This window comes from Cicer arietinum, chromosome 5 (assembly GCF_000331145.2).
Source record: "Cicer arietinum cultivar CDC Frontier isolate Library 1 chromosome 5, Cicar.CDCFrontier_v2.0, whole genome shotgun sequence".
NCBI classification, from domain to species: domain Eukaryota; kingdom Viridiplantae; phylum Streptophyta; class Magnoliopsida; order Fabales; family Fabaceae; genus Cicer; species Cicer arietinum.
In genome coordinates, this window is record NC_021164.2 from 60,554,383 (window position 1) to 60,580,243 (window position 25,861).

Genomic DNA, 25,861 nt, shown 5'->3' on the forward strand with positions numbered 1-25,861 from the left:
TCGCCCCGTTGATATCCGTTATTCTGTCCACTTTTTTTGTATTCATAACACGTGCAGATAAGCAAGGAGTAGAAATTGTAAGAATATGAATTTTTCCATTCTCATTCTGAATATTGCGTAATGAGTTTCCATTCTTAACTACCACAGAACTAAAGTTTTTGTCTTTTGATATGTTAAGGTAAATCACATAGAGAAAGGGATCAATCCTTCATCTGTTAAAGAAATTTATTTTAGCGGCGATTACCTTGGAAAAGGCTTTAAAATTGGCGTCATGGCAGGCATGATCGCACTGACCGTAAGTAAAAATCGATACTAGTGCCTCTCTTGATGAGTATGTCTCCATTAACTTCATTTCTAAGTAAACTATTTCATTTTGGTTATTAGGAAGCCATAGCTATTGGAAGAACATTTGCTTCTATGAAGGACTATTCACTGGATGGAAACAGAGAAATGGTGGCATTAGGAACAATGAATATTGTTGGTTCGATGACTTCCTGTTATGTGGCAACTGGTAAGAATTAAGATCCAAGACAAAATTTATAACTATTACTACTTTTTGTCATCAAATTTAAATTTCACTGATATCAGAGATTAATTTGTGTCATACATCTATAATTTTATGGACTAAATTGTCAATTTATTCAACATGAAGAGAAGACGAGAGTGTGTTAAGACTAGTATTTTAGCATCTGATCCATTATTTTTTTGTTTTAGGTTCTTTCTCTCGGTCGGCGGTAAATTACATGGCTGGCTGCCAAACTGCAGTCTCTAATATTGTGATGTCAATAGTTGTTTTTTTAACACTGCAATTCATCACTCCTCTTTTTAAGTACACTCCAAATGCAATTCTTGCTTCCATCATCATTTCGGCTGTCATCAACCTTGTGGACTATCAGGCAGCAATTTTGATTTGGAAGATTGATAAATTTGATTTTATTGCTTGCATGGGAGCATTCTTTGGAGTTGTTTTCGTCTCAGTTGAGATAGGACTTCTAATTGCTGTAAGTACCAAAACTTAGTTAACCTATGCTCTAAATTGTCAAAGTAATCCCTGATAGTGGTGTTCATAAGACATGTTATTCTTCAGATTTAGATTGGCTACAGTTACAAACCACACACATTCACGCAATCAGCACAACCATGGTCGTTGGGTCAAGATCGAATGAAATCAGATTTCAACTCGGTACTCTAGAGTTTAAAGAAAAAATCAAAATCTTCTTGTTTTCTGCACCGTTTGATCTCGATCCAATGGGCATCATTGTATTGACTGTGCGAATGTGTCACAACAACAAATCCAAATCCAGTATTCTCCATCCAGCCTTAAATGTTTATCCATCTTGTCAAATTTCTAACCTTGAACCCAACTCTAAATCCATAAAAGTTCAAGGACATATGGGCTTAATTAAGACTAACACTAAGTAGGACAAAAACAAATTGACTTGAAAGACAAGCTAAATTAAATTACTAGATAAGAAAAAATATATCATAAACATTCGATTTTCGCATACCATAATTAACTGGCGTCTTTTTACTTCATTATAAATACCAGAATTGTGGTCATTCCTAAACACTGTCTAGTATTGCTCACTTGGTTAACTATTGCTACCCTGACAGGTTTCTATATCCTTTGCAAAGATCCTATTACAAGTGACAAGGCCTCGAACAGCTATTTTAGGAAAGATTCCTGGAACTGCTGTCTATAGAAACATCCAACAATACCCAGAAGCTAGTAAGGTTTCAGGTGTACTCATTGTCAGAGTTGATTCTGCAATATACTTTTCCAACTCCAACTATGTTAAAGAAAGGTAAAAAAGTCACTTTCCTCTTTTGTCCTATTCAAATGAGTTAAGAAGAATCACTTGACAACATTTTTCTGAAAAACTTAAAATGTATTATGTTGCAGGATATTAAGATGGCTTACAGATGAAGAAACGGTAAAAGGAGACTACCACACAAAAATTCAGTTTTTGATAGTTGAAATGTCACGTTAGTCTCTAATTTTGTCCTTTTTTTTTCAATCTTATATTCTTCAAGTAAAAAATATTATTTGCATGTTGGTTTTTTAGACTAAGTTTTGTGATTATGTTGCAGCTGTTACTGACATTGATACAAGTGGCATACAAGCCTTTGAAGAGTTACATAGAAGTCTTGAGAAAAGAGGTGTTCAGGTATAACTAAATTAATCATGTCTCCTATGATAATGTTATGTTATTATAAATATCATATAATAAAAAACTAAAATTTGTTAATTGTTACTTACTTACCAAGATGTGTTTTTGGTTTGAGCAGCTAGTTCTGGCAAATCCTGGTTCTGCAGTGACAGACAAACTTTACACTTCAAATTTTGCAAACGTAGTTGGTGAGGACAAGATCTTCCTCACAGTTGCAGAGGCTGTTGCATATTGTTCTCCAAAGTTGGATGAGAACCCATGAAAATTGTTCATTGGGATGTATGTGAGATGAGAGTTAATGGAAATTGACATACATGGCTTTCATAGTAGTTGGTAGCAAAGTCAAAAAGGATATTATATTATATTATATGATATGATATCACTAACAAAAGTTGATAGAAAGGGGAGGGGAGTATATATCCGACAGACACTCAAAATTAGTGCTATGGGATCCTTATCCTAAAGTGAGGAAATTAAATTAAAGGTGTACAGGTTGTGCACTCACAATAATCATTAACAATAGTCCTATAGTTTTTTCTTTAATATACATATGTATTGTTGTCTATAGCAGTTAACTAACACGGGTCACTGTATGGATGAAGAGTGATGTCATTTTTCATAAGAGGTGTTCTTCCCTTCCTCTCATTGCCCCGGCTCCAAATAAAATAAATACATATATGTATTTATTGTATGATGTTGCATGTTGCAATAAAATATTAACTTCTTTCTTCCATTTCTTGATGAGGTGGGGTTCACTTTGAGCTTGAGGATTTGTCACTTGAGTAATTAAGTCAAAGGTTGAATATTTGTTTCTAGTAAAATCATCGAATTTTGGTATTTGTTGTCATTAGAGTTTCTTTTTCGAGTCTTGATAATCTCTCGTATCTTGTATTATTAATCTAAGAGTTTTGGCATAAGGCGAACAAATATTTGACTTTTTAGGCTAATGAGAAAGGTAGAATGACTTTAAGTAAAAATTGAATAATACAAGAGAAATGATGTTTAAAATTAAGGAAAAAATATGAGAAAATAAATCAAGACGAAATAGAAAAGTAGGCAAATGAAAATTAAATAATTCTTTTCCAAACAATTATTAGAGTATTTTCGATACATATTTTTTAGTTTAACATACGGTCCGAGTTGAATATTGTTCTTAATCTCAAGAGAGATTTTTGTCATTTATATATTTTATGAATCAAGAGATGAATATGTTAGTTATATATTATACCAAAATAACAAACATCCCTAAACCCTTAATCAGTTTTTTTTCTTTCTAAATAGTTAAAATAGAGGATAAAAATGTATTTAAATCAATTTTTTTTTTTATAATTTTAGTCTCCATATACTTTTTTGGTTATAGTTTAATTAGTTCTTCAGTTTTAACAATTTTTGTTAATTTCATATACATCTATCAAGTGATGTGAGCATAAAAATTTAACACATAGATCGATTGATTGATCAAATAACTTTTTGATTAAAGTGTAAGATTATGATTCTCTTCCTTTATCCAAAAAAAAAAAAACAATTAAGACTCTCTTCTTATATTTTTTATAACTACATAAAATTAAAATCTGTTTTCAAATCATATAGTGTCTTAATCTTTAAAATAAACTTACCACGCTTTTGTATCTGGCCGCATTAACCACCACATTCTTGTATTCCATTATCAATCTCAAGAGTGTAATTTCCATGTGACCACATATGGTGCCACAAAGCTCACCAATATTCCGGAAAGATGCATATAGAAACATCAGTTGAGCCAATTGTGTAAAGAACTATTGCACTTTCTATATTCGAATCCACGTCGAAAATTTTCTTTTCTTCTTTTTCGTTTACTTTTTATGGAGGTTAGTTGTATGAACCTGCCCTTCTTTTGCCACTTTATTCATGCAAGAGTTAACATTGCTTTCTGAAGAGCACCTACTGTACTCATCGCAAGAGATATAATATTAAAATTTTGTTTATTTATTTATTTATCTTTTATTTTAAACATAAAAACTATTCTATTTTCTTCTAGCCTTCTCCATTTTCTAGTTTTGTTCTGTTATATAAAATAAAAATACTATATATATACATATATATAAATCCCTAAATATGGTTGAATAATTCTTTTTCTTCCAAAGGTTGGATAAATCATATGAATTTAAAAAATTGATGATAATATTAAATATTAATAATTGATATTTTTTTAATAAGATAATAATAATATTTTTTCTTAACAAAAATGCGAATGCACTCATTGAAATAATTCGAATCCAAGGTGTTCGAAGTAAAATGGGGGTGTATCTAGGAAACATCTTTAATTAAGTGGAAATTGGAAGGATGGTAGAAGCTCTTAACATTTGCGATCGGGCTTGGATGCGAAATGCATAATACGGGCCAACAGAGTTTCGAAAATTTTACTATGTACCGCTAAATTTATATTTCTACCTTTTAAGTTTTTCCGTAACATATTTGTATTTTAGAAAATATTTTTTAAAATTTTTTATACATAAATGTGTTTTATAAAATTTGAAAAAAGTTTTTTGAATAAACATTAAATTTTTTAAAATATATTTATATATTGAATTTTTTTTATAAATTTTTCAATAAACACAAACTTTAAATTTTTTAAAATATATTTGTATATATTTATGTACTGGAAAACTTTAAAAAAAATTTTAATACTTTTTAAGTACATAAACAATAAATTTTTTGAAACATATGTGTTTCAAAAAAGATTTATTTTTTTTTTTAAATTTCAAATTGAATTAAGTTGAATAGAAATTTTTTCATTTTTTTTAAAAGAAAAACATAATAGGTAGTTTGTATAAATACGAAGGAGATAAAACTGTCTTGAGTTTGTACGTTTAGCCGAATGGGCCTTTTGGCCCAAAAAGTCAAATGGGCCTATCGGGCCAGAATTGTTGAGGTTGGGTGAAGAATGAAGATGATGGATAGGTAGACGAAACAAGAGGAACAGATAGCAGAAACAAGAAGTAGAGAAATGGCTATGGCTATTGCTTCTTTCCGCATTGTATTTCGTCACATGTTACACGCCAACAACACCTATAACTGCTTCTTCACTCTCCCACCCCGACCCACGTGTTTTCTTATAAATCGTCGCGCCACGTGGCGGCAGTGTCTTATTTCTTCTCGTGCAAGTTCAACTAATAACTACAGTTACAAAGTTGTTGTGAAGAAAGACGAGCGAGTTGAGAATGAAAACACTGATGTTGTAAACTCGACAACAATTGCAGCCATTGTAACATCGTTAGGTGGTCCCCCTGCTGCCGTCGGAATCGTTCGCCTTTCGGGTCCTAGCGCGGTGTCTATTGCGTGTCGGGTATTTCGACCCGCGAAGAACATGTGGCAGCCTACTAGTCATGTTGTTGAATACGGCGTCGTATTGGATTCCGATGGAAATGTCATCGATGAGGTTAGTATGTTGTGTTTGTTTGGGTTTTTCGGTGATTGAATATTTTTGAAATTCATGGTTCTGTTTATGTTGTTAGGTTTTGGCGGTTCCCATGCTTGCACCGAGATCGTATACTCGTGAAGATGTGGTTGAACTTCAATGTCATGGGAATGAAGTGTGTTTGCGTCGTGTGCTTAGAACTTGTTTGGAAGCTGGAGCAACACTTGCATAAAATTTGAAAAAAGTTTTTTGAATAAACATTAAATTTTTTAAAATATATTTATATATTGAATTTTTTTTATAAATTTTTCAATAAACACAAACTTTAAATTTTTTAAAATATATTTGTATATATTTATGTACTGGAAAACTTTAAAAAAAATTTTAATACTTTTTAAGTACATAAACTTTAAATTTTTTGAAACATATTTGTTTCAAAAAAGATTTATTTTTTTTTTTAAATTTCAAATTGAATTAAGTTGAATAGAAATTTTTTCATTTTTTTTAAAAGAAAAACATAATAGGTAGTTTGTATAAATACGAAGGAGATAAAACTGTCTTGAGTTTGTACGTTTAGCCGAATGGGCCTTTTGGCCCAAAAAGTCAAATGGGCCTATCGGGCCAGAATTGTTGAGGTTGGGTGAAGAATGAAGATGATGGATAGGTAGACGAAACAAGAGGAACAGATAGCAGAAACAAGAAGTAGAGAAATGGCTATGGCTATTGCTTCTTTCCGCATTGTATTTCGTCACATGTTACACGCCAACAACACCTATAACTGCTTCTTCACTCTCCCACCCCGACCCACGTGTTTTCTTATAAATCGTCGCGCCACGTGGCGGCAGTGTCTTATTTCTTCTCGTGCAAGTTCAACTAATAACTACAGTTACAAAGTTGTTGTGAAGAAAGACGAGCGAGTTGAGAATGAAAACACTGATGTTGTAAACTCGACAACAATTGCAGCCATTGTAACATCGTTAGGTGGTCCCCCTGCTGCCGTCGGAATCGTTCGCCTTTCGGGTCCTAGCGCGGTGTCTATTGCGTGTCGGGTATTTCGACCCGCGAAGAACATGTGGCAGCCTACTAGTCATGTTGTTGAATACGGCGTCGTATTGGATTCCGATGGAAATGTCATCGATGAGGTTAGTATGTTGTGTTTGTTTGGGTTTTTCGGTGATTGAATATTTTTGAAATTCATGGTTCTGTTTATGTTGTTAGGTTTTGGCGGTTCCCATGCTTGCACCGAGATCGTATACTCGTGAAGATGTGGTTGAACTTCAATGTCATGGGAATGAAGTGTGTTTGCGTCGTGTGCTTAGAACTTGTTTGGAAGCTGGAGCAACACTTGCTCAACCAGGTTTCTTATTAACCTACTCCTTACACTTACTTGTTCAATCAAAGCTTCATCAATACATTGTGCTTAAAATGAATGCACTGTAATAAGAGTTTTGGTACATGGATGACATGTCATTCAAGTATTGGCGATTTAATTTTGATACTACCAAAACATGTTAATTTTTCAATGTACTATAGAAATCTCCTTTTAAATATTTTAAAATAAAACAAATTAGTTATGGTACAGTTGGGATAAATCGTGGATATGGTGTGGCAAGACCAGATAGATCTTTCTTGTTCTTGAAAGTAACAAAACCATCTCTCTCCCTTGCAAAGAAAGAGAAGCCCTATAATTCCCTTTCTTCTTTGTTGTTACAGCTTCTGTGTCGACGACAATGTTAAAATATATTTTGAATTAGACAAAAGCTCTACAATTTTTGTTATTGTTCACAAATATCTTTTTTCAAATTGTGATCATTTTAGTTATATATTGATGAGAGATGATCAATTTCTCTTTCATTATAGTTTTTCAATAATGATAAATGATCAATCTAGCTTTCTTTATAAATGTTCTACATCTATTTAAGTTTTTTATAAAATTTTGCTACCATGTCTAAGTCGTGTGTCGTATCTTGAATTTCATAAATTTCTCGTATTTGCGTATCCGTGTCCGTGTTATGTATCCAAGCTTCATAGATATTTGCATATATGTGTCTGTAATTGTAGAATGAAGTACATTGCAGTTTGGTGATTGGTGTTTTTCTCTTTTAGGAGAGTTTACTCTGCGTGCTTTTTTAAACGGTCGTTTGGATCTTACCCAAGCTGAAAATGTTGCAAGACTGATCGCGGCCAATTCCGTGGCTGCCGCCGATGCAGCACTGGAAGGAATTCAGGCATGTGTAGCTCAACTTTAGTTTCTTCTTTTTATTATTGTATCGTGATTTTATGTGCTTAACTTGTGTTAGATGTGAGACTTGGATCTTTGGTTGCATCTGTATGTAATTTGGTGTTATTCTTGTTACTGGTGATGACTGATAATCTGCGCTGAAAATTGTTATCTTATTGGACAGGGTGGTTTCTCTTCTCTTGTTAGATCATTGAGAAATATGTGCATTGAGTTGCTCACTGAGATTGAAGCTCGTTTGGATTTTGATGATGAGATGCCACCTATAGATTTGAATGTGATTATGGATAAAATCCACCATATGTCACAAGATGTTGAGAATGCATTGGAAACGGCAAATTACGACAAGCTTCTGCAATCTGGATTACAGGTATGATCCTGCAGATAGCTTTGGGTTTTGTAACAATTGCCTATTTGTTATAAAGTGTTCTTATGTTGTAATAGGCATAGGATTTTGCTCTTTTAACTGACACAATTCTGTGTGTCTAATTTTATATGAATCTTATGATGTCTGTTCTTTATTTCCCTAATATTAGCCTTAATTATTAATCTATCTTAATATGAAATGTTTGCAGATAGCAATTGTTGGCCGTCCTAATGTCGGCAAGTCAAGCCTTCTGAATGCATGGAGCAAAGTATGTCGGAATTACTTTACTTATTTACTACTAGAATTTGATAATGTATTCATTTGATGAATTTATTGTGTAGAAATTATTAGTTTTGGTATTAGAAGATTGAACAATTCACTTCATCATTATTTTATATTCAATTGGCTTCTGACCTCCATAATTTATTTAAGGGCTGTAACTAGTACTAGTAAATGTTTGTGTTTGGGTAAAGTGGAGTCCATATTAGTAGTCATCTTGGCATACTTAACTTCATGATTATTTAACTTATTGAGCATGGTTTTCTTGTAGTATGCAGAGTGAGAGAGCAATAGTTACTGAAATTGCTGGAACCACTCGAGATGTGATCGAAGCAAGTATCAGCATCAATGGCATCCCCATAACCCTTCTTGATACTGCAGGCATCAGGGACACTGATGACATTGTGGAAAAAATTGGTAAGACTTTCCTTTTTCTCCTTTAAGACCAAGTTGTCTACATTTTTTGTTGCACCAGGTTGTTTGGTGTCCCATCAAGTGTGATTATAATGTCTACAATTGAAATAAAACGGCGTGATTTGGTCGTTTTATGATATCTTCAACTTGTTAGAATCCATTCTTTTGTCAAATTAAGAAAAAGAATCAAAACTACTAGGTGAATATATTTATATAGACTTGCAAATATTTCTCACTTTTATGAAATAGAAACTCCTGGAAAATCAAATTAAATTTGTTAGATATGGGTAAGAGGATCCTCGAGAAATGGAGATGTTCATTATTATAGTTTTTGGATATATAAGTGATGTAAGGACACACTTTACTAAAATATGTGACATTAATTGGATATTTATACACCAAAAACATAGTAATAGAGATCTCCATTTTTATTAAAAAAATGGAGAGGATCTCTACTCGGTAGATACAGGGTTAGCAACTTCACTGGATTTTATTAAGCAGTATTTAGAGGTATCTGGTTGCATGCATGTTCATCAATGTTGTGCTACTTTAACCATATTGATCTGCATGTATCTATGCTCTTAATAGGTGTAGAGCGATCTGAAGCTGTTGCTAGAGGGGCTGATTTAATTATCATGACTGTGAGTGCTGTTGAAGGGTGGACTTCTGAAGACACCAAACTTCTTGAAAAGATTCAATCTGCAAAGGTTTCACCGCACAATTATCTTTATCCTGTTTACTTTCCTATTCATGATATTTGATATTATTTTCCTTAGATACCGTAAAGATATTACTTTTTTTATATGGAGAGAGATTTGACATTTGAGAGCAATGTTAATATCAATATTTGTTGGTCAGTAGAGCATTGAACCAGACCTAAATATATCTTAACAGATGATAAATGGGCACACAGCACAGTAACACCTGGCTCGCCATCCTTTAGTCACTACAATAATTAAAGTCTCTTCTTGATACATGAGATCATCAACATGGATCAAACAGAGCTAAGTCCTCAAAAAAGACACTTAGATCCTATTGTTACTACACAAGAAAAAGACATTCTATAGCATAAGGCCCCTAAAACACTAAAGATTTTACATTGCACTTTATATCTTTCTTTTGATATTAAATTGTTTCCTGGTTTCATTTTTTCTACCATGCTGTCAGACAATAAAAAATGTATATTAGTTTGCGATCTTCATTTAATCTTTCTGTAAAAACAGGAATCAACTGGATCTTCCACCCCAGTAATCCTTGTGGTCAACAAGATAGACTGCAAGCCTTATGCTGAGACTGAATGGGACAAAAGATGTCACAGTCACAAAATTTTCAGCAAACAAGTGTTTACATGTGCTGTAACCGGTCAAGGATTACAAGATTTAGAGAGGGAAGTTTTAGAGCTTGTAGGCATGGATGGCATTGCTGCTGGGGGTCGCAAATGGACCATCAATCAGGTATCATTATATCGTATTAGCTTTCTGTCTCTCTCACTGAGTCTAGCATCAAAAAATTTAACGTTTCGAATGGGAAGGAATCAATTGGCTGCTGGGAAAGCCTGGTATCATGTATCTATGTTTGGTAACATCATCTGACTCTCGATGTTCAATGTTGCAGAGACAATGTGAACAACTTGTTCGGACGAAGGAAGCACTTATGAGATTACAATCATCAATAATGGAAGAACTACCTCTGGATTTTTGGACAATTGATTTGAGAGATGCTGCATTGTCCCTTGGACAAATAAATGGAGAAGATATATCAGAGGAGGTTTTAACTAATATATTTGCCAAGTTCTGTATTGGTAAATAATAAACAGTTTGCTCTCTACAATCATATAAACTCTATCTGTATCTGGCTCTGGGCCAGTACACCTGCCTCTCCATGGATTTAATATTTTAAAGCCGTGGGGATCAGTTTTGTTGTATAATTAATTAATAATTATTTATTGTGCTGTTCTCACATAACCTTTTCTACTAGGATCAAATAGTTGTTACTTTTTATAAAAAAAACTTGGGGAAGAGGACATTTTTATTAATCAAAGTGACACATGAAATCCAGGTAAACGGGAAAAAATCAGCAATTGGTTTGTGGAAAAAACCATCTTAAAGAAGATTAAAAGGGTGGCTAAACCAAAAAATTAAAGAGAGAAGAATGAGATTCCAAAAAGATAAGATAAAAAAGGTGGGTTTCAAGATGAGTTTTATTTGAGTGACTAAGTAGTTTCTAGAAAGGTGATTAGAAAAAAATTAATAAGAAAATGGAGGAACGAAAGAAAAGATGGGGAACACATTAAATGGATTTAAGTATATTTTATTTTTGTTAACAAAAATGGTAGATAGGTTTGAGTAGATTTGTCGTTATAAGGGAAAGAAAACATTAGACTATGTTTATTGCGATGAAGAAATTAGAATATGTTTTGACTATGTTTTTTAACAATTTGAGATTCTTTGTTGAATATATATTGCAATGAAAATATGAAGATGACGAAGAATCCTTAATATTTATGAGTTGCCGTGTTTTGGGTTCGCCATGAAGAAAAACTCTACAGAATTTAATTTTAATAAAAAATTATTTAAATATTACAGATGTAATTTTTTTAAAAGATTAACAATGAAAACAACATATATCATACATAATTAATTTGAGGAAAAAACAAAACAAAAACAATATTTTCATTGTTTTAGCTGCATTTCCCTAGATCACTCTCCTAACTTGGCTCTAATACAATTGTATAAAAGACACAACACTTCTATAAACTTAAAACTTGTTCCTTAGATTCATTAGTAGTTGTCACAATCATTCATTCATCCACCCACACATTATGCTGTGATAATGTTCAAAGTTAGCGAAAATGCCTGTAAATATTCCAAACAAAACTTGTTGGAAAGCTTGATATATTTGGTAAAAAAACTTCATAAATCCACATCCACCGCCAGTGGGTGACTATGAATGTTGGGAAGCATATGTGGACTGCCCAAAACTTTGTTATTATGCATAAAAAATAATCAATGCTACAAATCATTACATATTTATTCAGATACACGCAAAGAATCAATCAACCAGAAAATAACTAGACCAAACTTTGTGATGCTGGTTGTGATCCTCTAACTGCATAAATTAAATATCTATTCAACACTGAAGTGATTTACAGTGAAAAGTCCATTTTCTGAGAGGGATGCTGCTACTTATTTTCCCTTGTTGATAACATCCTATCCAAGGGATTCAATTGCACAAATAGATTGGGTACATTTCTATACAGTCACACATCAATGACGCGCAAACACAATACAACATGAGGTGACTGGCCACATTACAAGAGCATCTATTGTTTCCTAACCAAGTACCTTGCGAAGCTCATTGGTCAACTTATTGCGACTTGATCCTTCCAACTGCACGAGAATTCAAATAATCATATATCCAGATTTCAAGACATGATGAAGCAAATTGTAAACATTAAACTGTTAATGTAACTAAACAATAATGAGTGTTTTACTTTACCTTGCTTAAAAGGGCGGCAAGACCTTGAGGTAGAGCTTGTAAATCTAGATCTGAGTCGCCAATGTTTGTCAACTGCAGCAACAGTTTCTGGACGCGCAACTCCTTTAGTTTATCCTCGTAATTTGCGGGATCATTCCTCCATCTGAAGAAGGCTTCATCATCCAACCAAGCATCTTCTCTACCTTTCGCGATATCAGAATTCAGATACCAGTTTTTGAGCAAGTTCATGGCAGATACATATGACAATTCGTCACCAGCAGCATCTCTCACACTGTTGATCAGCGAGTGCTCGCCAATTCTCCTGTGCAGTCTCCGGTAGAAGACAGCACGGGAGTTACGCCAGTCCAGAACTTCTCTGATTACACCCTTTGCAGCCATTCTTAAGGAAGTGTCATGCAGTTCAGCAAATTTGGTAGCTATCTGGGTATACAAAGGTAAAATTTGTTTTTCGCGGAATCTAATTTGCTGCTGCAGAGAATCAATTGTACCATAGTCCTTGTTACTCTTGGCTTCCTGAAGTTTTGCCTTCAAAGTAATCAATGGTTGATCAAGTCTTCCCATACACTCCAACAATTCTCTTGTTCTAAATTTGATCTCAATCATTCCTTCTGGCTCAAGGACGTTACCTTTAGCTGTTCGCTCGGCATACATTTCAATGTGGTCTGAGTTGATTCGGCTGTCAACAACAACCCAAGCCCCGCCACGGAGTTCACCCATCATTGGTATGTATACAAATATGGGCTGCTTGTATGTTCTAAGGTTTTCCACAATAGTTGAACCGGCCTGAAGAATTCCTTCAAAAAGGTCCCTTTGCCCACCCGAAAAGCCTCTCCAATTTGCGAGAATGAAAAGCGGAAGCTCTTCTCTGTTGAAATCCAATATTGCTTGGGCTGTCTTGGTCGCAGAATCGGGAAACCACACTTGCCCAGCCTGAGGAACAACCCTCTCATGAGAATCAAGCTGACCTGGATCAGCAGGTATTATTTGCGTAACTGTTTGTGTTTCTACAGCAACGATTCCGACAGGGATTCCTCCAAGCTTTGCCCTTCCTGTAACAACGGTCCTTGCCCATCCTTCTAGTGTCTCCACAAAGCTGTCCTTGTCAAAAATGCCTCCAAGCCATTTTCCACTAACATCCAGAGTTCCAGAAATGGCAGCACGAGGATCGCATGAATTTTCCGGTAAATACTCCACTTCCCTCTCTGGGGGATCGAGGGGCTTTAGAATGGGAAGTGCACCACCTATATGAGAAGGAATGTAGCTAAGCCACTTCAAAATAGAAGAAACACCTTCAAGGTCGTCCGAAACTGTAAGATGAACAACTCCATTAGTTGCCATGATTTTAGGTCCACCAAGTTGCATGTGAGAGCTGTAAACCTCCCGACCGAGAAGTTTGTTTAATGCTGAAAATCCGGTAAGAATTATAGGCTGATCAAGCCTCTGTATGCATCTCATTCCAAGCCTAGCAAGATAAGCACCAATTCCAACAGTCCTACCGGTCACATATGTCAATGTAAATGTTTCCTTGTATGCTCTTGAATAGGCACCGGCAATGGCCCCACTTCCACTCAAGTTTTCAACTCCCAGTCCATCCTCGTTACCAACAATGGTATCTATAACCCATCTGGTTTCTCCACTTTCAAGCTTTAATTCATGTGCTATCACGGACGATCCAATTCGAGCATAATCCTCAGGTGTTAAATATACATACTGAAAACCATGTTCGGGGTTAGATTCCTCGGACCAACCAACTCTGAAACAAGCTTTGACTTCCTCGGCTACACCTAAACGAGCACCAGAATTTGCCGCTAAGTAAATTAAAGGTAATTTTTTTGCACAGGCAAGATCAGTTACTGCTTTAAAGAATGCATCCTCTCTTTGGCCAAAAGAACCAGCCTTGAAGGTCACATCATTTGAAACAACCAATATGGTCCTTCCAGATGGAAATTCAGGGGTACACATTTCCATGGACCAGGCTACCATGCCAACATCGTTGAGTCCAGGAGGACGCTCCGCAGGAACAAGAGGAGTACCCCAACTACCTTCTTTCTCTAAAAATTTAAGCTCTGTTATTTTTATGAGATCCTTATTTTTGGCTCTTTGAATTCCTGTCTGTTGAATTGACCATGACTGTTCCAAGGATGTTTTAAATGCCTGCAAGAAGAAGCATTTCTCATCAGATAACCTAGTATGACTTGTTTTGTTGTCATCCACTGATTAAAAGGAGATGGTCTACATACATAAACAGACAGACAACAAACCACCTATCAGCTAAATTCTTTAAATCTCACTTACAAGGGGAAAATCATAGCAGTATGTGGTGCTGCTCTTTCTTGCTGCAAGACGTTTTCGGTCAATAACTCCCAAAGGTTGATAGTTTTCGTTCACTGGTACACCATGCAGTGGACCCTTTGCAGTGACTGAACTGTAGACCACTTTATGAGTGGTAGCGTCCTCCACTTCTCGATATATCTGCATTTTAGAAATTATGAATCAAATCAATATCTACAAAAAAAAATCTCCATTAATATAGAAGGTGAATTTCATCTAACGATAAGAATATATTGTTCATAAGCAGATGATCCCAACTTATTTTCTAATTACCTAATGATCGCACTTGAAAATGCACCAAATAATTGTGTGTTAGAAACTTTTTAAAGACATCCACTAAAATCTTGGCCCAATTGTTTTAAAGACATCCACTAAAATCTTGGCCCAATTGTTTAAGTGAAACCCATGAAAATGCACCAAATAATTGTGTTAGAAACTTAGAACACAGAAAGACACTATCAAATAGTTTGCAGCTAAAATTTCCTAAAAAGAAGAATAACATTCCACCCAATTTCTTGCTATATTTTTTTGCTTGTCTTTTCTCTCCTACCCAAAGAGCCTTTCCAATCAAAAGGTTTCATCACAAGTCTTACAAACAACTCCAATAGATGAATTGATAACGAGTTGTATTCATGAAAGGCTTATTCATTGTTGATACTTAGAGGGTATGGGCTATAAAAATAGCACTTGATGCTAATTAGTACTTCTCTATCAAATACATAATAAAATTGATTTGTATTCATTATTAACATGGTTAATCCTCTGGTTTATTTGTTACGCTCTAAGTAGGAAAGTTGTGGCATTCAGGAAGCATTCCTTGAAACTTTTAAGAAAATAAAGACTTACATGTACAGTGCATGTATGACCAGTCACATTGTTTACAATGATCCTCCAAGCACCATTTGCCTGTCCACATGCTGCAATCCAGAGCTTGACTTCCCATACAAAAACCCCTAATCTATGCATTCTTACACCGACAGACGAATGGATTTCCTGTGCCAGTTCTTCCAAGATTGCCTCAACTGTTGTTTCTTCTTGACCAGCATCTATGTTAATTTTCCTGATATTAACATCCAATTTGTAAAAACCAGATGAAATCTTCTTTACTAGACACTAATAAGACAATATATACATGAATATTATTTAAAAAAAGAATACAACATAGCAAAGTTTGGAGTCATAATTACTTGGGAAAAGGCACAAGATCATCTACTTGCTGCTCACGGATGACATAGAGGTACATATGGGCATGTTCGGATTTGATGGTGGCATTGTGTGAATTAAGTTCCAACTCCTCCATTGCACCCATCAGGGACCTAAAAATGCTCCTTGAAGTAAAGGACATAGCCAATTGTGCACGAGAAGTTTCTGCATCCAGCCTTTGATAAGAAGAGAATCCTTCATTTGTGGTTGGCTGTCTTAAAAGTGTTCTAAGAAACATTCTTTGAATTGGTTGTGGCTTGCTATCCAAAACCGTGTAGAGGTGCCATTGACGATCTCGGGATGGTGTATACCGTATATTCTCATAGCCTTTAAGTTTGTCCTATAATCACACAAATATTAGGGAGTTAAAGATCAAACATACAAGTGGAATATGCTTCTTTCCCACCATATAAAACAAAACTGGGACTTGAACCGTTGAAAAACTAACCAATTCAAGATAAATGGATAGGGGAGGTTCCAGATGACGCAGCAGAGGTTCCTCTTCATAATATAGCTTTTCAGCAGACCAGTGAAATGAATGCCTCATCGGGGCTCGCCCTTCATCCCTTTGTATGATACAGCTAATATTTCCAACACCTGCAGCATGTATTGTGGAGCCTACTTCCGGATCTTTGAGTATTTTGGCCAACTTATTGATTCTTTCTTGAGCCTGATCCTCATCACCACTGCAAAAGACCACAAATTGGCTTGTCAAGAAGACAAAAGATGTTCCCGTTCATAGTTCAAAAAGAAAATAGTAGTCAATCTGGCACTTAGTTTATAGATGAAAACTAATAATTTAATATTGTTCGATTTGATACTGACCCCAATCATCACCAATAGGATTTAAGAAGCCTTTAAGTTAAAAGACTAGAACTAGACTATTAATCAAATTGCAAGACTAGGTTCAAAATAATGTAATCAATTTCCGAGATTTTACCTGTCTTGAAGTAAACTCATTTGGTTGTTGATTCCCACTAATCCAATATGCATCATATTACCATGTGTACTTGAGTCACCAGAACCACTTCTAAGTGCTTTGTTAAAGTTATTGGTTGCTTCCCTTAATGCAGCGCTGATAATTGCTGGCAAAAATTGAAGAGATTTAATTACAACCATCACTCCCCATTTCTTCTCACTACGTTTCTCGACCACTGTTTTTTCCGATGTCTGGTCGTCAACGTCATTCTTCCGTTCAACGTGCTCTTCTAAGAACTCCCACGTAGCAATAAGGCCAGATCGATGCCACTGCATCCTGACGCTCTCTTTGACAAGATATGGCTGACAGAAAATACTAGAAATTAAAACAGGCATTTAGAATCAAAATGATATCAGATTATAGCAGTAAAACTGATGTACCTGGTAGAGCCTACGAATATAAGTTTCCACAACCCTCCTTTGAAGGGTGTGATCACTGTGATCAAATAAACCCACAAGGGCATCTTCAACTGCCAAAGGAGTACTCACAAGGTCCTCCATTCGGTCATTAATGGCACTCTTCCTCTTAGGAGTATCAATATTTTCACCGTCCTCAGTAAACATTTCAAGTTCAGAAAGACTTCTAGCAATGCTGGATCGAAGTTCACTCAATTTAGTTTGTTCTAGCAGCTGACTTGCCTTGAGAGCCAACTGCATCAAGAAGTTCACAAATCCGGATTAGAATCAAAATGTTCTAAAGAAATTATAAGTATCATACACAGGATAAAAATGAAAGTACATAATTGAGGGAGGAATGACCAACCTCAGAATAAATTGTATGGTTTAGTGTGGAGAATCGGATCAATTGATCTCTGTAGGCAGCAGGGTTAGGGTAAACCAGTTTATCCATTAGTCGCAGTATCAGCTTATTTTTGCTCTTGACACCCTGAAACCCATGAAATGCAGTTAATATAATTTCAGTACCATGTCAATAAGACATCAAGGAGGCAAATCACTCAAGCTTAGAATTTTATAAAATTTTATACCTGATGAGAGAGCACAATATCTACAATCTTCAACAAATCCTTCTTGTATTGAAGACGGAGTCGTTCAATTACATCAGCCTAGATGTCAGGAGAAAGGAAAAATGTCATGAATAATCTGGGGTACTGAATGATTAGAATAAACCTTTTATCTTAAAAATAGCTTCTTCGCTTCTACATAGTTGAATGATAAACCAATAGTTAGTTAGATGAAATGAACGTGGAAATGGAAGGGGGGAAAAATTGTGTTGACCGATTTTTATGAGCGCCCTGAGATATTCAATAAGCAGTTTAATTCCCGTAAATAAATAACTCAAAATGATTAAGCGGTGTGCTGTAGCTAAATAAGACATAAAAACAACAAATCATGCATTTTTGTAACATCATCCAGAAAAACTAATTTTGCAGGTGGAAGACAAAAGGTCAAGGTCATAATAGATTTAATTGTGCACATAATATTAGTACAAGCAAACAAATAATCATACTAACCTGTATATTGTCACTAAATAGTTCTTCGACTGAAAGATACTCTTCAAAAAGAGATTGAACAATTTTATGGGCATGGCTCTCTCTTCCACCCTCATAAGACTTTACAAGACTCATCAGAGGTTCAACTAGTCTTTCTAAGGCTCCTTTTTCTCTTTCAGGAGAGGAGGAAAGATGAGCCTGCAGTATAAAACACACCTGATGAATTTATATGTATTAAAAGGGAAAACATTAGAATGAGAAATTCAGGAACATCAACTCACTTCAAGAATTCCCTTCAATAATTTGGCAGGGAAATCAATATTTTGTGAGCTTGAAATACTTTCGAACTCCTTATATTTTGCTTCCAACTGACAAACCACATAGTTCAAGGGCATTTCAGATCACATCAGAAAAATGTTAAATCAGAGGGAAAAACAAGCAAGGTGTCCATTTACCTCATTTCTTAGATCTTTGGGAAGACGGGTTGCCAGAACTGCCAATACCTCTTGCCATTGAAAGAAAGGCAATTCAGGGCTATCAAGGCAATTCAGCAAATTTTGAACAACCTGAAACAAATGTCTAGCCTGTTAACAAAACAGGTATATACAAGTCTCGGAATAATAATAGAATCCAAAACTATTGTCAGATTACATTGTAAATGAAATCCAGAAGAGGAATTTACTCACTTCATCGATATTGTGCTCATAGCCAGCAAGAATCATCCGTGCAGCATTTAAGCTTGCTGCACATTTCTGATGAACTTTACCTGAAATTGCAGCTGGAGGGCCTAGGATTGGGAAGCTCCCATTGAAGGGTTCTGCCTTTCTTACAGCAGAAGGATCATCTAGATCAAGCCTTGCTATAAGTTCACCAGCCTGCAAAATAGAATTCTTTCTTATCATTTTTCTTTCATTTTGAGTACTTGTACTTCCTGTGTAGAACACTACATACCTGCATGGCTTGACCTTCGGCCATTCTAAAATGAATAATCCCAGAAGCAGGGGAAAGAAGAGGCATGCACATCTTCATGACCTCAACCTCAGCGTACGGTGTGTCCGCATCAATGTGACTGTCATCCGCAACCAAATATCTCATAAGCTTGCATGGTGTCTCAGCAATTAACTTTGATGGATCGTGATCATTCTGCATGTAAAAGGGGTTCAGAAACTTACATCAGCCACAATAAAAAAGAAACAGAACTTTTAATGTAGAAGTGAACTAGTTTCACCTGAAGTAAGCAAGTCCTTCCATCTATTAGAAGACGAGTTCCTGCTGCTTCTTCTTCTGCGTATAATATATGACTGTTTCCATCCAACTGTAACAAGCAGAAATTACCAGTTAAGAAATCATGAATCAGATATAGAATAAAGGAGCAGTATAAAATACTAAAAGGAGTGATTTCCAGAATAAAACAACACAGTATTAGCTAAATGGGAGATAAAGTTTTCTTTAACGTTGTATCAAATGGTAATATGAAAATAGAGAGAAATAGATCAGTATAATATAAAGTTGATTATGATGAGTAATCCTGTAGTGGAGAGAACTACAAAAACACAAGTAGTACATAGAACAATACTTGCCTGCATCAGCAAACCTCCATCACGTAAAGTATGTATCTCTGCTTCTATCTCAGATTGATTCAATTTCAATTTATAACTTCCAGGTCCTCCTCGTATCATGTCAATCTAGAAATTGTTTTGGAGGATGAGTTATGCAAATTGAGCATTGTCAAAAGGTAAGGGAATTACAAATAATTTCCATCAAGTTGAATTTATAAGATACATACCGTATATTTGCTTCCTTCAATGCTCAAGGACACTTGAGAATGGACAAGAGATATGCGCTGGCATAATTAATAGCTGACATTAGTATCACTAGAAACTAAGAACAGAGTGAGATGCACTATGAATCACATGTTTCTCCCATTTGTATATAATACCTTAGGAGGGATTTGTCCCTTTTCAAGATAGCCAACATAGTCTGAAACCAAAGCTGCACTGCTGGCAGAAGCTTTCTGTATTAATTGGATAAAGCAGAGGTCGTGAATTCCAGGATGAGAAACTAACAAAAACTCAAGGAGAAAAATATATATAAAAAAGCATTGCTTACATAGAGTGCCCCTCCAACAACAGACAGATACCAAGGAGGCCTCTCTGCTCTAACACGCATTGCAATTCTACTGTCCAACCAACCAGTGTGAAATTTGTTTTCTCTGTAGTCTGCAGCCTGACAGAACAAATATTGAAATAATGTCACTTCTGCACCATACACACTTCTCATAAAACTAATTTGCCATCATGGTAAGTGATTTACATTCAGAAGATCAATTGTGTAATCAACATTGGTCCGGATTTCTCCACGAATTTGGATTTCCTTCAGCCCCAAAACCATATTTGCAATTGCTAAAGCCCTAGATTCTCCAAAAGCAAAAACATGTCCTGAGGTAAAACAGAAGGCTATTACCAGCTAATAGAAGATAATTATATACTCATTGGATAAATATAGTCCTTATTAGAATCCCTACTGATGAAAAAGTTCAACACTGTTAAAAGTTATAATTACCATAGAAAAATGCAATGTTAAAATATTATGTATGGCACAAAAGTAAGAAAAAAATAATCGATCACTATTATTAACACCTCAACATTCAAGTTAAACATACTTACCAAACTGAGAATCTGAGTATTCATGGATTCCTCCTCCAGACTGCAAACATATAATTGCCAAAATTTAGCACCTCAACATTCAAGTTAAACCTACATTTGAAGAAATAGAAGACTTACCTTAACAGAGAAATATGCCCACACATTTGGTTTGCTTTTAAAGCTGAGCTCCTGTGCAAATATTTAACTCAGTACATGTAATGTGAAGCATGAAATAAAAGATGAGATTCTTGTTGGATTTAGTAGTTAACCTGCACTTTCCCGCCTGTAGGCTTAAAACCGTCATCGGGGTCCTCGCTAGTCACTCGCACAGCCACAACATGACCTTTTGGCCTTGTAGATTCTGCTTTGTCAAAATCAAAAGGGGTAGCTAAAACTGATGTTTTCCTCCAAGCATCATTCCCACCACCATGTTCCACCCCATAGAAACGCCTAATCTCTGTTAAGTGAGAATGTGAGACACATGAAATATAGGTAAGAAAACAAGCAAACAAGAATAGAACACTAATAGTATTAAAAAGTATATCTGAAGCTGTACCAGGAATTTGCCATAGAGGGATACCCATCCCAATGGCAACTTGTGCTGCTGGCAGATTTATCTCGGCTATCCATTCAGTAACAGGATGCTCAACCTATATACCAATAAACACAACAAAATCAGAAAATATTTATCAACATGAAAAAAAAAAAATACTAAGCTCAAATGCCTATGTCGACGCATAATTCTAAGCATTATCATAAGGAACACTATGCTTCTATGTCCACTTTCAAACAAAATACTAACATATCAATCACAAACAAGGGGAGAACCAAATAAAAAGGAGAAGCAATCAAGACATAAAAGAAAAACAAATTAATTACGGTGTGACCCAAAATCGAGGATATAGTACAACACCTGTAGTCTGGGGTTCAACTCTAAAAAGTAGTACTCGCCAGTTTCCATGCAATAAAGATACTCAACAGTAGCTGCACCAACATAATTTACAGATTTAGCCAATCTTCTAGCTGCCTGTTCAAGTTCTTTCACCGTTTCTGGAGGTGCTACAGTAATGGGACCCTCCTCAATAATCTGTTACAGATGACCAATTATGTCATTTGTGAGATTCATTCCACCATGACAATTTGGCGTAGCAACGGAAGATTTTCATACCTTTTGGTGCCTTCTTTGAACACTGCAATCACGGCTGTGCAAAGCCGCAACGTTTCCATACTGATCACAAATTAACTGGACTTCAAGATGCCGGCTCTATTTAAAAGCAAGAGAGATCATCAGAATATGATCAAAACTCAAAGAATCACGCTCACTCAGATCAAAGTTCAGTCATTTATCTAACCTGGGAAGCAACTTTCATTATAAATATAGGTGAGCCCGGAACTTCACCTTGAACTTGCTTGAACAATGCCCTTACCTCATCATCATTATGAACCTAAAATATCCACATGTCTGTTAGTTTCTAAACTTTTACCTTACAAAACACACCAAAAATATGATTGGCACAATCATCACTGATCTACGAAGCACTAACACTTCATATTGAAAGTTTGTCCGGTGTCCGACACAGATACGTGTAATTACATTCAATCACTTTCACTTTCTCAAATTATTAACATGTCAATGTTAGTGCCGTGTCGAATGTCTCCGTAAGTGCTTCATAGATTTTGATACTAAAAGATTTTCTATATGCTACGAAGTTGACCACACAAGAAGCAAACCTTTCTTATGCCTTTACCACCACCACCCCAAGACGCCTTGATCATTGCAGGGTACCCTACAACTTGACAACTTGCAACTGCTTCTTCTGTTGTATAAACACATGCTGCCCGGTAAATTTCATCAGGAATAGTAATCAAGGAGCTTTCAGGAGGAATTTTCACCTGTGAAAAATTACAAAGTCGTAAGTTGGGAACCCCATACTAAAGAAATACACCGCAAAGGGAGATGAAATTTACATGAGAACCACTCCATGGAAGGGTTGGCACTTCTGCTGCTTGAGCAATCAACGAAGAACCAATTTTATCTCCCAATGCTGCCATAGATACTGCAGGAGGTCCAAGAAATACAATTCCTTTTGCTTTTAATGCATCTGGAAGCTCAGGATTCTCAGATGCATGACCCCAACCAGGCCACACCGCATCAACATGAGTTATCTCGGCAATCTGAGAAGTACACATTGCACGACCGTCAGCAAAATTTAAAATTTATGTATGCCAAAATAATCATAACTACATAAGCACTGAAATCATTTGAATTACAACAGTAAGCTGCAGGAACCTATAGGCAACAAGAAAGATAGCAAAGCAACAGAAACAAACAACGCAGTTCACATTTTATCAAATGTCTTGCAATGTGCACATTTGTTAAGTTTCTAGTGGAAAAGTCTGAAAATACACTTTCTCTCTTCCGGATGACATTTCAATTGAAAGCATTCATAAAAAGAAAAATATGGTACAAATAAAGACATACAATTTTATTATCATGCTTTGCTATTCATTACTCTCCTTAACAAAATCTACTACGACAATTACTAGAAGTACAAAACCTCACAAAGTTAAAATCACGCACCTCAAGAATAAGCTGCACATTGGCATAATTATTGTTATTGGTACCACCAGGTACTTCGACAAACTGATCAGCTATTCTGATATGTTCTGCATTGATTCTCATGTCCTCTGGAGTAGCCATGGCAACCAACAAGATAGCCTTTTCTGTGCCAAATGTCTCATATGCCCAACTCCTAACACTACGTATAAACTTGACCGCTGCCATTCCATTGTTTGCAATCAATATACTATGAATCGGCCTGTTTCCCCCAAGAGCATTGCAGAACTCGTCTACTTCAGAAATTGTAGCAGGGTGCCTATTTGGGTTCACGCCGTTTATATATCCACTCCCACTGTTCCCACGCCCGACACCAGCCATTATTGTTCTTCTTCTAGCTGTCTCCAACGCACTGCACCGTAAAAAGAAAAATAGCTTAACAGCAGTTCAAGGCATATCATTTAGAAGTTAGTTTTTATTTTTCTTCTTTGATCCAATTTATATTGCTTCTTCAGTCTATAGAAATCCAGAAAAACTTTCATGAGAAATATTCATATAGCTTCTTGTATAGAAGAAACTCAAGATAAAACATATAAACAAACAATAGAAGGAAAAAAAAATCCATCTTAACTTATCTTGCAAGATTCATACAGGGCAAAAGGAATAAAATAATTATTAAAAAAAAAAATAACTGTTATGTTCTGTTTGGTCAACGGTATATGGATTTGGTAAGAAACTCCAATTTTGAAAGCACTCAAAACTATGTCTGATTTTGACAAATCAGAGCTCCACCTGATAAATTCTATTACAAATCCATTCACTACAACATATATACATCCAAACACAGCCAAATAGTTCAGTATCTCTCTCCATCACTCTCACTTTCAGATGCGGTATAGCAAAAAAAGAAACAAACAGTATGCAATGATTGCTATTGTTATCACTAAAATTTTGGAACCAAATAATCCCTTAACATTTAGATTAGGCATATAATAGAAAGTTTGAATGAAGCAACCTACCAACCAAAAAGAAAACTTTTGGACTAATTCCAATATCAATCAAAATCAGCTAAGCATAGAGAAGTAACAGAACTTAAAATAATAAAATAAAAAGAAATGGATGAGAAAGAGAAACCTTGTTGGAAGGAGGGAAGTGTGTGGAAGAAGAAATGAAGAATTGATTAGTTGATGTGAGTTAGAGAGGTTATAGTAGAAATGTTGGAGAGAATGAATGTATGTATGTAAATGATGATCATACAGAAACCAACCAAACCGAAGCTGATATTAGAGAGTGTGAAATAGAAAAGGTAGGTTTGGTTTGGGTGTCTTGAATGAAGGTAGCACGTGGTACATGCCTATTCCACAACAACACCTCTCTCTATCTTTCTCTCTCTAAATATACTATTCCTACTGCACTAGACTTAGAAGAAGTAGTTCCCAGCTACCTACCCCCTTTTTCTACCTGTGAATAGTAATTATTATTTATTATTATTCATTCATTCAAAATACCGGTAACAAAACAAAATCAGTAAAAAAAAAAAAAAAACAATTGATTTTGTTTGATAGTATGATAATAATTTGGGGTTAAGATTGAGGAGGAACACAAATGAAAATGAAAATAAAAATAAAAATGAAAATGAAAATGGTAATGGGCGCCTCTATTGACTGTGCGAAGTTAGTTTCTTGGCGGTGCCCACCAACCCTTCTTCATTACCAGTCAAATATGGAAGCTAAAATTTCATGAATCACCCCTCTCCAACTATCTCTGCTTCTTAGTTCGTTTTTTAAATATTATTATTATTATTATTATTCCAACTATTTTTTTATATTGTTAATTAATAAAATTTAAATCATGTTTGCTGTCTTTATATACTAATTTTACATTATATTTAAAGAAATGTATTGTTTTCTTATATTATTTTATTTCTAAAATTGTATTTTAAAAATGGTAATCAAGTATAATAAAATAAGTTACTCTCATTAAATATTAATGTAAAACTAATATACAATGGTAAGGTACTTCATTCAAGTTTTATTAGTAAAGTATAAACTTTCTGGAGATTTGGTAAAAGTGAAAAAACAAATCAAGAGCTGACCCCTCAAACATATATGATTGTTATTCACGTGAATCTAATGTTTTATTTATTATACAATAATGTTACTCTTTGTTTAGTCCTTGAACATATGTTAATAGATAATATATTTAGATTGATTTAGTTTTTTTATTATTTATTTATTAAATATAATTTATTTAATATCTATTTATGAATTTTTAAAGATATAAAAGAAAAAATATCATCAATTACATCTTAATTTTTTTAAAATTTTATAG

The 25,861-nt window shown here is 35.0% G+C and overlaps 2 protein-coding genes, 1 long non-coding RNA gene and 1 pseudogene across 3 annotated transcripts in view; 2 read left to right on the plus strand and 2 right to left on the minus strand.

The window, feature by feature from the left end:
• Nucleotides 1–2,404, minus strand: part of LOC113786727 (uncharacterized) — a 3,842-nt gene extending 1,438 nt beyond the window's left edge. Inside the window, exon 1 of the long non-coding RNA XR_003473019.2 lies at nucleotides 2,265–2,404. This is a non-coding gene — a long non-coding RNA (uncharacterized lncRNA). The remainder of the gene's footprint in view (nucleotides 1–2,264) is intronic.
• Nucleotides 1–2,926, plus strand: part of LOC101510930 (sulfate transporter 1.3-like) — a 4,774-nt pseudogene extending 1,848 nt beyond the window's left edge.
• A 2,152-nt stretch (nucleotides 2,927–5,078) lies between these two features.
• LOC101510602 (uncharacterized) lies at nucleotides 5,079–10,831 on the plus strand. Its single transcript, XM_004500547.4, has 10 exons — nucleotides 5,079–5,541; nucleotides 6,636–6,710; nucleotides 6,787–6,925; nucleotides 7,675–7,796; nucleotides 7,974–8,177; nucleotides 8,383–8,442; nucleotides 8,732–8,870; nucleotides 9,456–9,574; nucleotides 10,091–10,321; nucleotides 10,482–10,831. The coding sequence occupies exons 1-10, from the start codon at nucleotides 5,158–5,160 to the stop codon at nucleotides 10,674–10,676; spliced, it is 1,668 nt and encodes a 555-aa protein (XP_004500604.2). The 5' UTR covers nucleotides 5,079–5,157; the 3' UTR covers nucleotides 10,677–10,831.
• A 1,002-nt stretch (nucleotides 10,832–11,833) lies between these two features.
• Nucleotides 11,834–24,940, minus strand: LOC101511239 (acetyl-CoA carboxylase 1-like). The gene is made up of 32 exons (XM_004500548.4): nucleotides 24,665–24,940; nucleotides 23,555–23,942; nucleotides 22,942–23,148; nucleotides 22,705–22,866; nucleotides 22,326–22,418; nucleotides 22,142–22,237; nucleotides 21,887–22,060; nucleotides 21,530–21,623; nucleotides 21,243–21,430; nucleotides 21,112–21,162; nucleotides 20,995–21,034; nucleotides 20,642–20,766; nucleotides 20,438–20,554; nucleotides 20,268–20,342; nucleotides 20,115–20,171; nucleotides 19,909–20,013; nucleotides 19,557–19,643; nucleotides 19,280–19,471; nucleotides 19,015–19,203; nucleotides 18,784–18,894; nucleotides 18,610–18,696; nucleotides 18,350–18,526; nucleotides 17,864–17,941; nucleotides 17,641–17,763; nucleotides 17,259–17,528; nucleotides 16,840–17,180; nucleotides 16,348–16,585; nucleotides 15,884–16,239; nucleotides 15,543–15,756; nucleotides 14,661–14,837; nucleotides 12,366–14,519; nucleotides 11,834–12,256 (listed from the first exon to the last, which is right to left on the minus strand). The coding sequence occupies exons 2-32, from the start codon at nucleotides 23,909–23,911 to the stop codon at nucleotides 12,200–12,202; spliced, it is 6,792 nt and encodes a 2,263-aa protein (XP_004500605.1). The 5' UTR covers nucleotides 23,912–23,942; nucleotides 24,665–24,940; the 3' UTR covers nucleotides 11,834–12,199.
• Between the last annotated feature and the right edge of the window lie 921 nt (nucleotides 24,941–25,861).